General features: G+C 42.7%; 5 protein-coding genes across 6 annotated transcripts; 1 reads left to right on the top strand and 4 right to left on the bottom strand.

The window, feature by feature from the left end:
* Nucleotides 1-1,194: 1,194 nt before the first annotated feature.
* Nucleotides 1,195-5,442, bottom strand: LOC108042578 (coiled-coil domain-containing protein 170). Of its 2 annotated transcripts, none has more exons than XM_017120909.2 (5): nt 5,244-5,442; nt 3,696-3,821; nt 2,807-3,631; nt 1,867-2,748; nt 1,195-1,804 (listed from the first exon to the last, which is right to left on the bottom strand). In XM_017120909.2, exons 1-5 carry the CDS (start codon nt 5,400-5,402, stop codon nt 1,223-1,225), a joined length of 2,574 nt encoding a protein of 857 aa, XP_016976398.2. In that variant the 5' UTR covers nt 5,403-5,442; the 3' UTR covers nt 1,195-1,222. The 2 variants fall into 2 exon arrangements, with proteins under 2 accessions (XP_016976398.2, XP_016976399.2); XM_017120910.2 differs by lacking the exon at nt 5,244-5,442 and adding an exon at nt 4,062-4,187.
* A 398-nt stretch (nt 5,443-5,840) lies between these two features.
* Nucleotides 5,841-7,679, bottom strand: LOC108042579. The gene is made up of 4 exons (XM_017120911.2): nt 6,946-7,679; nt 6,722-6,882; nt 6,249-6,643; nt 5,841-6,008 (listed from the first exon to the last, which is right to left on the bottom strand). Exons 1-4 carry the CDS (start codon nt 7,620-7,622, stop codon nt 5,916-5,918), a joined length of 1,326 nt encoding a protein of 441 aa, XP_016976400.2. The 5' UTR covers nt 7,623-7,679; the 3' UTR covers nt 5,841-5,915.
* Nucleotides 7,680-7,859: 180 nt separating this feature from the next.
* On the bottom strand, nt 7,860-9,816 carry LOC108042576. The gene is made up of 4 exons (XM_017120906.2): nt 8,922-9,816; nt 8,633-8,796; nt 8,184-8,575; nt 7,860-8,125 (listed from the first exon to the last, which is right to left on the bottom strand). The coding sequence occupies exons 1-4, from the start codon at nt 9,653-9,655 to the stop codon at nt 7,937-7,939; spliced, it is 1,479 nt and encodes a 492-aa protein (XP_016976395.2). The 5' UTR covers nt 9,656-9,816; the 3' UTR covers nt 7,860-7,936.
* Nucleotides 9,817-9,922: 106 nt separating this feature from the next.
* LOC108050514 (hydroxylysine kinase) lies at nt 9,923-16,596 on the top strand. Its single transcript, XM_017132227.2, has 5 exons — nt 9,923-10,043; nt 10,100-10,184; nt 11,444-11,762; nt 15,074-15,198; nt 15,260-16,596. The coding sequence occupies exons 3-5, from the start codon at nt 11,458-11,460 to the stop codon at nt 16,078-16,080; spliced, it is 1,251 nt and encodes a 416-aa protein (XP_016987716.2). The 5' UTR covers nt 9,923-10,043; nt 10,100-10,184; nt 11,444-11,457; the 3' UTR covers nt 16,081-16,596.
* LOC108050513 (exonuclease 1) lies at nt 12,261-14,801 on the bottom strand. Its single transcript, XM_017132226.2, has 2 exons — nt 13,777-14,801; nt 12,261-13,716 (listed from the first exon to the last, which is right to left on the bottom strand). Exons 1-2 carry the CDS (start codon nt 14,578-14,580, stop codon nt 12,337-12,339), a joined length of 2,184 nt encoding a protein of 727 aa, XP_016987715.2. The 5' UTR covers nt 14,581-14,801; the 3' UTR covers nt 12,261-12,336.
* Nucleotides 16,597-16,630: the final 34 nt, after the last annotated feature.

The following is a 16,630-nucleotide window of genomic DNA, read 5'->3' as shown; positions in this document are numbered from 1 at the left end:
ATGATCTATTAATTACTAACTTTTGATATCATTTTTGTGCAAGTGTTTATGTTCCGAGTGCAGCCAAGATTCCTCCCTCCTTTCCACGGGAACCAGAGGAAGTCGAGCGAAGCGATCTCGACAGTCCAAGTTCATTGCTCTGGGTGTCGTCTGTGGCGAGTCTGTGCGGCAAATGATGGGGCACTACTTACAACTCACGTGTTGTGTAATTTTGAACATGCAAAAATATGCATCTTGATTGGCGTTGACTCTGCGGTGGGATTGCCATGGATTCGTATTAAAGCGTTTACTGAACTTTTGATTAATCACCCATTTCCAGGCGCCACCGTTTGCTCTGGGCCTGAACTTGGTTGGGAAAACAGGTTGCATGTAGTCAATTTTGATTTATTTGACAGGTGCCCGTGATGCGGCAGGCGGTACAATGCGTTTGACACTTTTCCTATTTGCATAATTCCTCTGATGGTCCACGGGGTCTGGTGGTTTTACGAATAATGGCCAGGTAAGTCAATCAACCAAGGCTGCTATGGACGGCAAACTCGTGTCCAGCAGGTGAGCGACCGACCTAAAGTGTTTTGGATACAACAACGTCGCAATTTTTGATGTTGTGAATATGTTTACTATCTCTAAAAGAGATAGTGAATCAAATAGAAAAATCCAATTTAAAATGTACCTATCACCTATTAAGGTTTATTTACCAAACTTCTTGCACTTGCAGCGCTCCTTCGGCTAATTCTGGAAACTACTTAGTATACATATGTATATGTAGAAATGTAAAAAAAAAAGTTTTATGTAGAATCAAGATAGTGCAGTCACTATTTTTTACACAAAAATAGCTAGAAAAAAATTTAAATCTTGCTTTTTATTAGTTCGTGCCGACTAACCACTGTAGTTACATATGTTAATATATATTAAAAAGCCTTTGAATATGGTATTTGTGAAGACAAAGAACCGCCATGGCTAAACACAATGAAAAAAGATTTGTAGTCATTTTTGTTTAAATATAATGTTTGAAATGTTATTTAATAATAAAAAAAATTTAATAAAAATATTATTCAATAAAAAATAGAATTTTAATTTAATTTACTGGACCTTTTCTTTGAGTTTGGGTATCTATAGAATCATACCATACACAATTTAAAGAGAAAGTTATCCTCAAATGGAGAAACAATATTTTATTTTAAGTTACTCGGAAAATACAAATGCATGTAAAGGGTGTAATGCTCTAGCAGTATTTGCTCTTGAAGTCGTAGTCATCCTCGGATCCGGTGGCCAGCAGCTCCTCCTTGCAGCCGTGATGCAATCGATGCACATCCGTGTCGAAGCACTCGTCGTGGAGCCGTTTGTCCCGACTCTTGCTGCGCTGGCGTCTCGAATGTAATCCGTGACCATGTCCATGTCCATGTCCGTGATGATTGTGGACATGGCTGCTGGAGCCATGGTGATGCTCGGACGGTGGGTGATGGCTGCTGCCGGAGTGGAGTGTTGCCTTGTGGTGGAAGGAAGTGGGTGGAGGCGGACTGAGCTCCCTGGGAGGGCGACAGTGGGCGGAAGGTGGTATGGGATCGTCGTAACGAGGACATGGATGATCGCCAACTGGCGAAGCTGTCTCGTAGCGTTTCGAGAGCATTGTGAACTCCTGATGGGCCGAGCACAAGGCCTGAAGGCGATGCAGTAGATCGGTTTCCGGCAGATCTCGCAGATGCAGTGTCCTGGCAACCGAAGTTCGGAAGGATTGCAAGTGGGACAAGCGCTGATTGGCATCCGAAAGTTGTGAGCTCAGACGATTCACATCATCGCGCATTGACTGAAAAATTGTTTAAATATTAATTTATTACTATTAAGATTTCAATTTTATGATGTACTCACATTTATTAATGCCTCATCGCGACATCTACGATTCTGATTGGACTCACAGGACGACTTGAGGCGCTCCTTCAAGGCACTGAGTTGGGACAATAGCCGGGTCTTTTCGTCCTCCAAATCGCACATCTGGGTGGTCAGCTCATCGATCTTCCTGGCCCGTTCCAGCGAGGTGATCTTGTACTCCACTGCCTCGGCCAACTGGGCCTTGACCTCTGCTATCTGGGATCTAGCATCGGCCAGCTGGGCACTCAGTTTGTCCACCTGCTTGGCCGCTTTTTTGGCCCGGCAAACAGCCTCATCCCGCTCTCCTTGCAACATGCACTTTCCTCGAGCACCATCCTCAATTATGGCCAACTTGCGACGCAGTAGCTCCAAGTGGAGATCCCTACGCTGCACTTGCTCCCTGAGAACGCGCACTCGTCTCTGTAGGTTGTACACACTGCTGCTTTCCTTCAAGGGAATGTCATGACAGGATCTCTCCCTACGCAGTTTCCCATGACCATGGCCATGTCCATGTCCGTGATCACAGCAACCCTTCTCCGGGCTGTGATGATGATGATGATGGGACACTTCGTGCTCGCAATGAGCAGTGAGTCTCTCGGCTCTTTCTAGAAGATTCTCCGCCATCAAATTGGTATCGGTTCCCAGTGCTGGTGGTGCAGAGCACTCACTCCAGTTCATCGCATTGGCCAGGCGTTGCAGGAATTCCGACAGACCCATGTGATCCTTGCGCAACGTATGAATCTCGGCGTGGCACTTCTCCAGCCGTTCAGTTAGTTCACATTTTTGGGCCTCTCCAGAACGCAGGCGACACTCGGTGGTCTGCTGGGTTTCCTTTAGCTTTTCGTGCTCCGTGGTCAATTGATCCCGCAGAGAATGCATTTGCTGTGGGATAGAAATAAGATTAAAAATCAGGTCAATAATTGGTTAACAAGCTTTTTACCGCATGCATGGCCTGATTTTCCGCAAGAGTCTCCCTCAACTTGTCCTTGATGAGCGTTTCGCAGGGTTCGGGAACATTCAAGAGATTGCTTAGTCCTCTCAAGAACTGCAGACGATCGCCCTGAGTCCGGTCTAGATTATTCTGCAGGCGATGACAACGCGATTCGAAGCCACGCAATTCCTCCTTGAGTTTCTCCCCATTGATCTCCGATTCGGTTAGGCGATCCCTCTGAATCTGAAGATCCCTTTCGTACTGCCGACAACGTCCTTCGAGTTCGTGATTATGATTTCCAGCTCCATCGAGTTGGGCAGTTAGTCGTTGCTTCTCGATATTGGCCAGCGATTTCATATTTAGCAGCTCATTCTCGCAGGAGCTGAGGGTGTCGCAGGTGGAACTGACCTTGGCTTTGGTCCTTTGCAGTTCCACCATTACCTCTTCGGCTCGGGAAACGATGCACTCGGGTGTGGCATGGGAATTCTGATTGCCATCACACACATCCATTCCCAAACTGATGCTCAGGCGTCGCAGGAGATCGTGCAGCTGAGCCTTGGCCTGATCCTTTTGGGATTCCTCGCTGGCCACATGAGTTTCCAGGTGCTGAATCTTGCAGATCAACTCCTTGTTTCGCTCATCGGAACTCCGCTTCTCCCGCTGCACTGTCTGAATGGTGGAATCACATCTGGCCTGGACGGACTGCTCCCTGCTCTCCGAATTTTGCAAGCGACTCTGGAGGGAACCAATAAGAGCAGTCTGCCGAGCAGCCTGGGCTCGCAGGTTTTCGATATCCGCTTCTTTGCTGCACAATGCAGTACGGGTTTCAGAAAGCTTTGGAAGAAAAAAAGTTATCTTTATTTGTATGCCAATTTTATAAGGACTCTTTGGTTCTTACTTCACCCGTAAGTCGCTCCTTTTTGTAGGACAACGCAGCCAATTCGCTGCGCAAGGTGGTAGTCATGTCCAGTCCATGATGATGTTCAGTGACCGTGATTCCCGCATTGCCACAGGACGAGTCCAGCTGGAAAATCAGGAAAATTCAACAATTTCTCCAACTTAAAAAGTTAGTTAAATTTCCTTTTCCAATTTTGGGAATACAAAATTTAATTTAATAAAGTATTTTAAAAGTTCTAATATATTGATAAAAATAAATTATTGGCGGGGCTTAATTATATTAATTTAAAAACTAAATAATGTTTAGTTTGATATCCTTTTTTAAGGTTCCTCTTTTTATGGATCCATTGGTATATCTCGTCCCTACCAAATGATGATGATGCGGCGATAGACCACCACTGTGTCCCAAGTGGTGGTGATGCAGATGATTATCACTGGGCATTCTTTAAGCCACGAACTCCGGATTGCAACCACTCCAAAAACCAAACCAACCGTTCCCAGTCAAAGACGTCGAAGAACTGAGCTCTGCTTCGGGAAAAACTCCTTTCGGGGAGCCTGACAACCGAGGTGGAATTTACTCCAACATAACATCACACAATGCTCAAATTTATGCTCCAAGTGAAAACGAGCTCAATGGCAGGGGCAAAGGGGTCGGTGGTGAGGTTACACCATTCTAGCCACGTTTACACATGGGGAAAACTTTGCAGTTTGTTTGGATTATTTGGGTCATTCACATGGCGCCAAGTGGCGAAGTATCAAATGCAATATCCACAACGGACTCACGCACGCGAATGCGGATGCCACCGGAATGGGTTTTTGGGTGGTTTGCTAGGTGGCTAGTGGGCTCTACCTCTACGGTGGAAATTTTCAACCTGGCCGGAAACGGAAAATGAGGTGTGCAAGTTTTGGCCAATTGTCTGCACTTTGGAAAGGGGGAAACAGCGAAGATAAATGGGAACTGAAAATGTGCTGAACATTCGATAAGCTTGGCCAAGTTAATTATGCAGCCAATTGAGTTTGGCTCCAAAAGGAAATTGATATGGGCAAGGTAAAATGTTTGAAAAGGTTCTCATTTTTTAGAGCTTTTTCCCTTTCTGTATAAGCGTAATAAATTCTTAATTCGCTAAAAACCCAATTATGCTTTAATAAAGAGAAAGTGTATAGGAATTGTAAAGTGGGTCCCTAACAATAAATTAAACCTAATAAAATGAAAACCATTTAGTTAGCACTAGTGCTTTAATATCCTTAATTTATTTTTCATGCATATTCTTTGATTATGCACCCTTTACCAGCATTTTAGCAATCTCAACCACTGTTACTCCAAGTCCCATTGAGTTTTATGCAAATCCCCCTACAAACATCATTAGTTCCCCTAACAACCGCATAAATTTGAAACATAAAAAGCACCGAACAATAGTCGTTATTCAATTGCGAAATCACATAAATCTAGACTGATATGATGTCTACACGCTTATATAGCAATTTGGCACACGATTTTGGCGAGTCTAATTTTAGATTTGGATACCTTAGCGACAGACAGACTGCTTACCTGGTTAATGTAAGATGGATGTGGTTGTCTCAAAGGTGACATTGTGGTCATCCTTTCCGGACTGACTTTCGTGCCATTTTCGGCACCGAATAAAACCTCGAATACCTGCCAATCCTCCGGAGTATTCCCGTTGGTCGTGGGTCGCGGATTTGTTGGCATTCCAATGGATTTTATCTGGGTAATTTCGATCCGCCTCCGAGTGTCGGTGAACAATTTCTACTCTCTATTTTCTAAGCGTAAATAATACAACGAAGCGGATAACAACCATAGGCAAAGTTATGCGGCAACTTTCAGGTTGCCACGGCGCAAAAAATAACTATGCATGAATATAGCCTCATAGTTCCCCGATTTGGAATGGGTGTTCCTGGTGGGTTACTACGGCGACTAAACTGCACATAATTCGATTTTCTAAGCTGCAATTGGGGAGGCAAGCTCCCCGCAATCGTTTGCCTGTAATTTCATTTGTCTCCGCCAAAAATAATGAATATGGTAAATGTTTGCCTTAACTTTGGGCCCACTCCCCCTCCAAATAAATACCCCCAGATTGCCTGTTCCTTTGGCAGTGACTTTGAAGGCAACAACCCTTTGGGGGTTAAGTTCATGTATTACGGGATTTTGATTATTTTGTTTGGGTTGCCAACATAAATACATTTTGTCGAATATTGATGAGCTTTAGAATTTTGCTGACTTCCTTTTGGATTCCTCTGGCTTATAAACCGCCTCAATGGCCTTTACTGCTTCCTCAACATCGTTCACAGTTTTTTCCTGGAAAAATGAAATAAAATTTGTATCTCATAGTTTCAAATGTTTTTTCAAGTATTAATTTCTTTGTAATTAAAAAGGTTTGTATATTTTATAAGATTTTAATGTATCTTGCATAAGGAAAACTAAGTAAGGTTGTTAGACACACAAATGACCAATACTCTATTTAATCATAACGTAAATATCTAAATTATTAACTTAAGATCGTAATAGATGTTGAGTTTTTAATATGTTAAAACACACCTGTTTTCGCTGCCGAATTTTCTTCTCCGCGGCTATGAGCTCCTTTACCTCGGCTATTCTTTGGCGGTACATTTCCTCCTGCTCCAAATAGAACTTCAGATCGTCCTTGACTTTCTGCAGAGCAAGCCTTGATATAGTGCACATGTCCTCCGCATTTTCCAGATCATTATCCAGCTTGACTTGCCACTCCCTTGTATTTCTCCTGAGCTTGTCCACTTCCCAGGCGTAGACTAACACGGAGTTATGTTGCACCAGTTCGTCCTGTCTCAGCTTCATTTCCGAATCCATCAGCTCCTTCTTCAACATCTCCTCCCGGTCATTTAGAAGCATTAGCCTCTGATCCATACAGCTGTTTACCCAGTTGATCTGGTAACGCAGCTCTATCGGATCAGTAGCTGCGAGAGTAAGATTTTACAGAAAATTTTAATGTATATAACTAGGAAATGTTCCAAGTGGGGAATCCCTTTACTTACCGCTAAGATCTTCGAAACGACCCAAAAGCAGCGTCTTACGGTTGTTCAAAAGGAAAACGCTTGATTCGTCATCCAGGGTATCATACTTTAGGTTTTCCTTTATCTCGAGGTTCTCCCGTAGACCCTTAACCCATGCCCCATCTGTATTGTACTTGGAATCGCTAAGGGCAACCCACTCTTTATTTCGAACATGGAATACTCTCTTATAGAAAATGACCCCTTACCGTATGAGTTGTATGCTATTTTGGCAGAGGTTTTCATCCCTTTTAAAGTCTTCCCGAATTTCGTATATAATTTGTTCGATTTCGCTAAGATCGGTTCGGAACTTTAGACAGTCGAGATCTTCCGTGCTCCGCTCCCGATTGATTACGTCCAGGTACATCTGGTTGCTGTCCAGTCGTGTCAGGAAGTGATCCAACGACCAGCTGAACAGGTGGTAGGGTACATCATCCATCTCTCCCGGCCAGGGACTCGAAAAAAGGCGCAACTGCTTGAGCAGACGCACGGATAGAAACTCGATGGCCGCCTTCTGGATTTGGATGTTCAGTTCCGCCAGAAGGACGGACCGCATCCTAATGCTTTCCATGAACTGCTCCACGGTCTTGTTCCCGACGACTTTCTGGCGCCGTCTGGCCAACTGTTGCACCACCATGGCCTCGGCTCCCTTTTCGATCTCGGATCCCGGATCCTCGGTCTCCACAAGATTTTCGATCATCGTTTGAGCCCGAGTTGTTGATGCGAGCTTTTGCAGACTCAACCGGCGTTCGTGCTCCTCCATTATCGTGCTGAGGAACTCATCTCGGCACTTGGACGGATCAAGGTGGTCCGGCAATGGGAACTTAATCTCAAACGGGTCGGATGTAGTGTCGGTTCTGCTCTCTTCCGCTTCCTCGTTCATCATAATTTTATCTTTTTTTTGTGTTATATTAATTCTTTCCAACTTTGTACTAATTTCCCTTTTCTGATTTTATTTGGTTTTGAAAATATGACAAAAACTTAATTGTTGCTGTATGATCTGCATCTCCTTAAATATTTGACAACGGCTAAAGAATATCAGGTATTATGTAGTTGTCCTAAATACAAATCTGTTTGTAAAAGGCCCCATATAATTGTGGTTAGTAAAAAGGACAGTCACAAATTTAACACAATATTTTAATGATCTCTTTGGTAAATTGGAAACATATACAAGTGAAATAATCCAAACCGAAAAATATACTATAGGGCTTTAGAATTTCGGGATTTCCTTTCAGACATTCTTTCAGATTTCCTCTCGGAAATCGACTTTCGATCCGACTTTATCTCTGACTTTCGCTCTGATTTTATTTCAGACTTTCTCAGAGACTTTCTTACAGACATCCTTGCAGACTTCCTCTCAGACTTCCTGGACAATCTTTCGGCAGACTCCTAAAATGTATATCATCTATTGGTGACACCAAAGCAAGACTGCTCTGCAGAAACTTACCTTCTGTTCGCGAGCCTTGTTCTCGAGGGCTATAACAGCTTGCACCTCTTCTAATCGTCTTAAATACATTTCCTTCTGCTCCATGTAAAACTTGAGATCGTCCTTGACCTTTTGAAGAGCAAGCTTTGATACGGTACACATGACGTCAGCTTTCTCCAGATCGGTGTACTGCCGCTCCTGCCAATCCCTAATGCTGGCCCTGAGCTTGCCCAATTCCAAGGAATACATAAGCTCCGAGGAATACTGCACTGACTCGTCCTGCATCATCTGCTCCTTCAGATCCTTTAGTCCCTCTCTCATTGCATCCTCCCGTCCATTTATCCGGAACAGTCTCTGTTCCGTACAGCTTCTTATCCAATTGATTTGATATCGCATCTCGATGGGATCCAAAGCTGCGGTCGAAATTAAAACCTCCGTAGGGGTATACGAGATATAAGGTTTCTACTCACCCGAGGAGGACTCGAAGTCACCCATTACAGAAGTGTGACGATGTAGCATCTTAAAGGAGCTGGTTCGGTTAAAGAATACGGAGTCGAAATTATCGTTTTCAATAATTCTAAGATTCCTTTCAAGGGTCTTGACCCATGGGGCATTCGTGTTGTATTGAGCACTCCTGTAATTAATTTTATTGCATTAAAAATTAATAATAAAGTCAAAAAATGGTTTAATAGGTCCAATAGCCAATGAAACTGGTTTCTTCCGGATATTGGGAAATAACTATGCGTACAAAACCCTTACCGCAACGATTTGAGACTGTTCTTGCAGAGATCCTTATCGTCGCGATAATCCTGTCGGATTTCATATATAAGGAGTTCAATCTCGCTCAGATCCTTGCAGAACTTATGGCAGTCGAGATCCTCCACGCTCCGCTCCCGATTAATGACATCGAGATACATCTGTTTTACGTCTAGGCGCGTCATAAAGTTATCCAAAGACCAGCTGAACAGATGGTAGGGGATCTCCTCCAGCTCTCCCGGCCAGGGACTCGAAAAGAGGCGCAACTGCTTGAGCAGACGCACTGATAGAAACTCGATGGCCGCCTTCTGGATTTGGCGATTTAGGTCCGCCAGCAGGGTGGGCCGCATCCTTATTGCCTCCAAGAACTGCTCCACGGTCTTCGTCAAGTTCCCCTTCTGGCGCTGCCTGGCCAACTGCAGTACCACCATTGCCTCGGCACCCTTTTCCAACTCCGGGACCTTGGAATCCTCAAGTCCCTGAATCACCGACATGGCCTTAATTGTCGATCTGGGCATTATGGATTCCGCCCTGGTTTCGTGCTCCTCTATGAAGGTGCTGAGGAACTCATCACGGCACATGGACGGGTCTTTGTGCTCCGGCAAGGGAAAGGGAATATCCCAGGGGTCGATGTCATTATCTTCAGCACTGAACCGATAAGTCTGTATCCTTTCTTCAACCTCGTCCTTTGTCTCTACTTCATAATATTCCGTCGTTTTAAACTTATGTTTTAACATTTTTTTTGTGTTTTGCAGTTTATTTGTGTTTTTGTAAGTTTTTTTTGTTTAGTTAATTTCTGTTTGTGTTTTTTGAAGTCTTTATTGTGGAGATCTTGTGTGGAGAACACTACTAAAAACAATTGTTTTTTTTTCTCAATGTGTTAAATGTAATTTAAAATCTGCCGCCATTTAGTGTTGGCAAACACCGTAACATATGTAAATAAAAAAGCAGCTGATGGTTGATTGGCAAGAAGCAGCCACAGTTGCCATTCGCATGTCGGCGTGCCTGCACATTGCTTTGAATTTTTGAATGTGTTCGTTTTGCTTATTGTTTTTCAAGTATTTCACTATTGTGTTTATTAAAGTTAGCTGGTAGGTTTATCTGTTTACATAAGTAACCTTGCAGGTAAGGTAATGCCATTGCAAAAGGGCCTAAAACTAACCGATTTTCCGCCTGGTCAGTTCTCAGCCGCATCGTTACAATTTACTAAGTTCAGTTGAATATTTCTGCGATCCGGAGACACAGGTGCATTTCTGTTGTACACAGGTAAATGAAAATAAGCCGTGTTTTAGATTATGTGTGCACTAGGCGGCTTGTTTATGTGCTTGATTAGCAGTCAGCTGTGTATATTTGCGTGTCTCAAATGGGCAATATATTTGGCTTTTAATTACCCCCAGCTGAGCGTGTGTGTGTGAGTTTGAAACTGTGTGTGTGAGCCCAGAAAATCGTAGTTACGTACAACGTTGCGTATGAGCAATAAACTGCAATTGAGTCAAGGTCAACTATCGGTTTTTGATTGACAAACTTCGAAATTCTCTCAATTATACATTATCACCTTTCCCCAACAAAATATATTTTTTTTCCGTTTATTTTTTAAATCATTCCGTTGACAGTTTCGATGTATTATCTGAAATCCATTTTCTGTCCTATACCACTCCATATTAGTTTTAATAATCCCCGCGATCTGAACGATTTATGTGCTCTTATAATTGATGAGCGGCTTTGACTGGAGCGTTAATAAAAACCGATCACGACAGGCAGTTTGCTTTTCCACGGTTGGGCAACCACACCACTGTCTTCCCCCTGATAACACCCGAAAAATGTAGAAAATACAATCTGGTCTGGTGCACCACTGAAGTCACAATCAAAATGCAAACAGACCTGGCTTTAACAAATTAAGCAAATAACCAAGTTAACGCTGCAAGTGGCGACAGAGGCTCACACACTCACCCACATGAAATAAAACTCACGGGACCAAATCATACGCAGATACAGTCAAACCTCACTAAACAAATACCCACTGACAGATTTAACACCTAAATACCTATATATTTAAATTAACTAGAAACACAGAGCTACTTTATTTAAAATACATTTGTAATAAAAAGAAATAATACTTAATTTCTAAAAATCAAATTTCCTAAGCGAGTAACATTTTCCAATTTAATATATGTACGTAAACCATTAAAAAAAATGTTCTATTCATAATCGTTAAAAAAAAAATTTTATTTTTGAGTTGGTATTTGCAAAGAAAACATTTTTAAATTGTGCAACTAGTGATCCATATTCAGATTCTGGATTAAATGAGCGATATTTGACTGTACTTGAACGCAGACTGACTGGCGAATAAGATATGGAGAAGACGTCGACGAACTCGTTTCAATTGAAACTCAAACTGAAATCCAATTCATTTCGCTGTAGAACGCGCAACCGAAAACATTTCCCACCTCGACTCTTATTCGCCTTCTAATTGATATTTTTTTACATACGGGTTTTTGGCCTTTGGTCTTTTGCGTCTCCGATAGAGACCCAAAATAAAATGGAGCAGTGGAACAATGTGGAGCTGACGAATATGTCCAAAAAGTCGTATACCCTGAATCATGCATACGATGCAGCCGAGAAATTGAACAAGGAAAACAACGCGACACCCTCGAACGGAAATGGAACCATTGCGGATGACCAGGCTGTGGATGGCGATCTACTCAAGCCCGGATCGGATGTGCGTCCAAAAGTTGAGCCCGATGATGTGGAGAGCCTGCTGCGACGTCTCTACGGGATCACGATAAGCGAGGTTAAGGAAATAATAGCCTACGACGATCGCAATTTTTTTGTCAAAGAGGATAGGTAAGAAAAACGTAGGGAGTATCTAGCTGACACCCTTATTTAACTCATCATCACACCCGGAGGTTTATCTGGTGTCAGAATGCACAGCTTATATACAGTTGCAGTCAGAATAATAGTACAAGATACTATACTTTACAATTTAAACATCTTTCTAGATTTGTTAAGTCGAGTTAATTTAGGTAAGATTTTACACTTATTCAAGTTAATGTAACCATTATTTAGAAATCTTAAACATTATATTATTTGTTTACCTAAACTATATTCTGTGCTGTTAATCTGACCGCAATTTTAGTTGCAGTACCAAGCACAACTATGCAACACGAAAACAGATGATAATGCGCCAGAGAAATGCGGCGGGTTGTAGCATCTATTTATACCTCGTTTAATTAAAGTTGTTAGTCGCGGCAGTTGAGTGTGACGCGCTACTCGACAGTCTGAAATCACCTTGCCAGCATCGCAATTGTTATCTTGATGGATTCATAGCATTCAGTACTGAAGTAGTCAGTTCAAGTCTTCACTTTAATAAATTAGATTAATCTAAAGTACAAAAAGGTTACAGTCTAGAAATAGCAATCTATTTGAGAACAGGTCTCTTCTGGAAGCCAAACATGCTGAGTTTGGTTTGATTCTCACTCACGACTCCGAGTTTGCCGTTTGTCTTGGACTTGGGAGTTGCTTTTTTGGCAGTGGAGGGTTTACTCAGTCCTATTCTTCGTTTATTGGCTGGCAGGGAATTCTGGCGTTGCAGGGCGGAGGATGAGATGGATGAGGCTGTTTGCTCTGAACTACAGCTGTCGTCGGATAGCAGGATGATGGCATCATTGTTGTTCCTATCGGCATCTGTGGATTCCAGAGTGTTGTCTACTAGTAAATCAAGGGATTTAATGCGTATTCCTGTGTCTTTAGTTGTGTTTTCTGGTTGAGAAGTGGCTGGATATTCTTGTGATCCTGAATGCGAAGGAACATTATTTTCTTGTGCTGCCAAAAGGGAAGAGGCAGTGGTTTCTGTATCCGTTCCTTCCTCACAGCAAGGCGAGCTAGAACATTGTCTTTTTTGATTACTTACTACACTGTCATTCTTTTCTAGTCTTAATTTTTTATTGCTAGAGCTTGAGTCCAGCTCCTGCTCGTCCTTTTCTTCATTTTCTTCGTCCTTTGGCTGCTCCTTTTGGAGCCTTGTCTGTTCGGCCTGCGATGTAAAAAAGCGACTTCGCACCTGCACTGGCTCTTTGGCGAAAATGCTTCTTTTGAGAGTATTAATCCTTGTTTGATCAGCTTCTCCGCCCAAAGGGCTTGCCTTCTTGGGACTGAGCAAACGCAGCAAGGAGGAATTCTCACATACCACCGGAGATCGCTGGGAAGCTTCGTCTGCAGTCCGTTCCTTGGCAAAGGGATTGTGACGACTCTTTTGCACTGGCGACGGCGGAGGTGTGCGCTCTTGATCAATAGATTCTTCCCTGCTCGGACTCCTCTTTCTTTTCACTTTAAAACTATACATGTTAAACACCTGCGCCTCAGTTTGTTTGGCCTTTTCTATTTTCTGATTAGCCTCGATCTCCTCGTCAACGGTTTTGCTCACAAAATCCACTTTTTTGAAGAACAATGCACACGAATTTTCTTTCTTTGGTGTCGCAGGGTTCTGTTTTTGGAAATTCCCTTGCCAAATGCTCTTGTGCTTGGCTCGTTTCACATTCTTTGTCGTTGGCCAGGCCTTTTCTGGTGTCCAAGAGTCGAGACGCTTGAGTGAGAAGGGATTTAGGTTGCCCAGGGCTAAATGCAAAGCCTGATCGCTATCCTCCAGCAATGTGCCAGCATTGCTGCAGTAGCGTTCGTCGGTTTCATAGTCTTCCAAGGCACACAATCGCTGCATGCGACGCTCTAGAGGATTGTAGATGAACATGTGCTTGAATGTTGCCTCCGCTTTTAGGAAATTCTCAATGTACTCGTCATCTACCTGAAGCAAAAAGTTGAGTTAAAGCTTGAGACTTTTGATTATCACTGGCTAATGACTTACCTCTAGATTGCGCATATTAAGATAGCTGGGTATCTTCTTTAGTGCTATTCGCATGTCGTCCTGTTCCGTTTTGAGTATAAACTTGCAGGCCTTAGCTAATCCAATGCCAGGTAGTGAGTCCAGGTAATCACAGCCGGATATGATGCACATGCGACGGAACTTTTCAAAGTGATACTTTTCCTCCTTGCAGCCCATTGCCAGGTGAAGTTTATCGGCCTCCACCAGCAAACCGCTGCCATTGAGGTCCAGCTTGAAGATGATCTTCTTGGCCCCGAACAGCGTCAGATCCGAGTCCTCGGTGATGATGTACTGTGCCAAATCGGTTTTGTTGAGCCAGGCCATTTGGGCGTCCGCCTCATAGGGTGCCACAATGCAGTCCACATTCCGGCTGCGGCATTCCTTGATCAACCGCAGGGCCATGTCGTGAGTGACGTCCACGCAACGGCGCATATGAGATCGGGCCTCCTCAGTGCGTCCCAATCGAAGGAGTTCCGCCGCCCTTTCCTTGCTCTGCTTCCTGGAATCCCTTCTCCTCTTTTCGGTCAACGCTTTGGCCGGCAAATGCTGACCATCGAACACAAGGATGGGCTTGATATCGTAGGATAGTAGCATTTGAACATATTTCAGGCAGTATTGGACATAAACATCCGTATCCTCGCCGCGGGCCAACTTTTCCGCGCATCCGAAAACTCCCTTGTGCAACCAGCAATAAGTGTCCACGGCCACTGTGCTGCCGCGAATATCCTTCAGTTGCAGACGCGAGGAGGCCTTCTCCACGAAGGGTATCAGGCCGGTAATTCCCATTTGTTGGGCTAACAATAATAACACATAAACAGAAAAACAATCAATAAAATCGCCGCTTTTAGCGCCAAAAGTTGCCAATGCAATAGTGTGGCTGAAGAGCGCAACTTAAAAATATCAAATTGCCATTCACAAGGAAATTAATTCTTAAACCTTAGTCAACACTGAAATCTAGTTAAAAGGTTTATAAAATCGAATATGCAAACCCGCTACATTTAAATCAAGCTAAAAACATATATGATCAATGATTTTATTAAAAAGTCAATAAAAATATGAGTTTTTAATAAACCCTTTCCAAATAAACAACACGAAAGAATTAAGTTTTTAAAAGTATTTTTTATATGTTACATATTATTACAAGACAGAAATATTTACGTCAAATGAATCATATTACTTATCTTTAAAACCTCTTACAAAAATATCATTCAGTTATTGATTTTAGTTTTTAATCAAAGCCTTTGGCACGTTAATAATAAAAAATGTTTAACCATTACAGCAATGTTAAGAACCCCCTTATTGTAACCCATTGTCCTAACGGCTACGTCCTAAAAATCCTGAACTCACTGGACTCCAAAAAGGAGGACTTTGTGGACGGCCAGAATCAACTTCTGCTTTATTTGGGTAAATACCTGTTTATTTTTTCGCAAGCTAAAATATTTTACTAAATGTTACAATTAATTAGGAAAACACAGCGTTAAGTGCCCCAGGCCGATAGCCAATGCCACTGGGAAATATTACTCGGTTGAGCGGCTCAATGGGAATTCAAATGTGGTGCGCCTTCTGGAATATATACCCGGTGAAATCTTCCACCAAGTGCCTGTGACCAAGCATCTGCTCTACCGCAGCGGGGAATACTTGGCCAAGTTGGATCGAGCCCTGAAGAATTTCACCCACACGGCTTACGAAACCCACAAGACCCTGTGGATGCTGCAAAGTGTTCCGGAACTGAGGCAATTTCTGTATGTGGTTAAGGATCAAGAGCGACGCCTTATCTGCGAGGAGGTGATCGATGCTTTCGAGGCGAAGGTTCTAAGTCTATTACCAACTTTGGAGCACCAGATCATCCACGGTGACTTCAACGAACAAAACATTGTGGTGGAGCAAGCCCCCAATCAAACCGAATACACCATCAAAGGAGTGATTGATTTTGGGGATACGAGCAAATCGCCGCTAATCTTTGAAATTGGAGTCGCCCTCACTTATATGATCCTGCAGGCCAACGATTTGGCCAATGGAGGCATCTTTTTGGCCGGTTACACCAGTGGAATTCCCATTGACAACTCCGAACTGGCTCACCTTAAATATTGTGTGGCTGCCCGATTGGTTCAGAGCCTGGTGATGGGGCTCTACACCCACACACTGCATCCAACGAATGATTATCTACTGGTGACCCAAGAACAGGGATGGAAACTCCTTCAGAAGCTTTGGCGCGAAAGCATGGAGGATGTGGATGAGCTGTGGGCAACCATAGGACATCAGTACTTGACGCAGAGCGATAAATAATGTAGAATCTAGCTGGTCTTCTCCGGTTTTTAAAGATATTTTAACTGTTTTTACCTACACTTTTCTGGTTTTCAAATACTTTTTATATGAGGGTTTTCCCATTAGTATTATTGAATGTCAGAAGCATTATACATTTCGATAAAATATTATTAAGCTCTGTTAAAGTAAATTTAAGAGGAATTAAATGTGCAATAATAGTTTAACCATTTACATAAATGGCTAAAACGTAAATATTATGTACAAAAAAGGCAACTTTGAAAACCAGTTCCATATCGAAACCAAATACTTGTGAAAACCGAACAAGGCCTGCTAAATTGCGATTCCAAAAACCAACTGTCAATTATCAGAATTTCATTAACATATCACCTGTGCAAAATAAGTAGCGAGTTCAAGTATTGATTGCATTTTGTTGCTTTACAATTTACTTTATCCGATATATTATTATCATTATCTTTACAATAAAACTTGTTAAACAAATACAAATACATTGTATGTAGTACATTTTTCTTAGAGTAAGTGTTTGTTTTGGGATCTACAGTGGTGGCAATTA

The sequence above is a fragment of the Drosophila rhopaloa genome, unplaced genomic scaffold (genome assembly GCF_018152115.1).
Source record: "Drosophila rhopaloa isolate 14029-0021.01 unplaced genomic scaffold, ASM1815211v1 contig_2, whole genome shotgun sequence".
Classification (NCBI taxonomy): domain Eukaryota; kingdom Metazoa; phylum Arthropoda; class Insecta; order Diptera; family Drosophilidae; genus Drosophila; species Drosophila rhopaloa.
The sequence above is the reverse complement of the archived record's forward strand: the minus strand, read 5'-3'. Positions and strand labels throughout refer to the sequence as shown.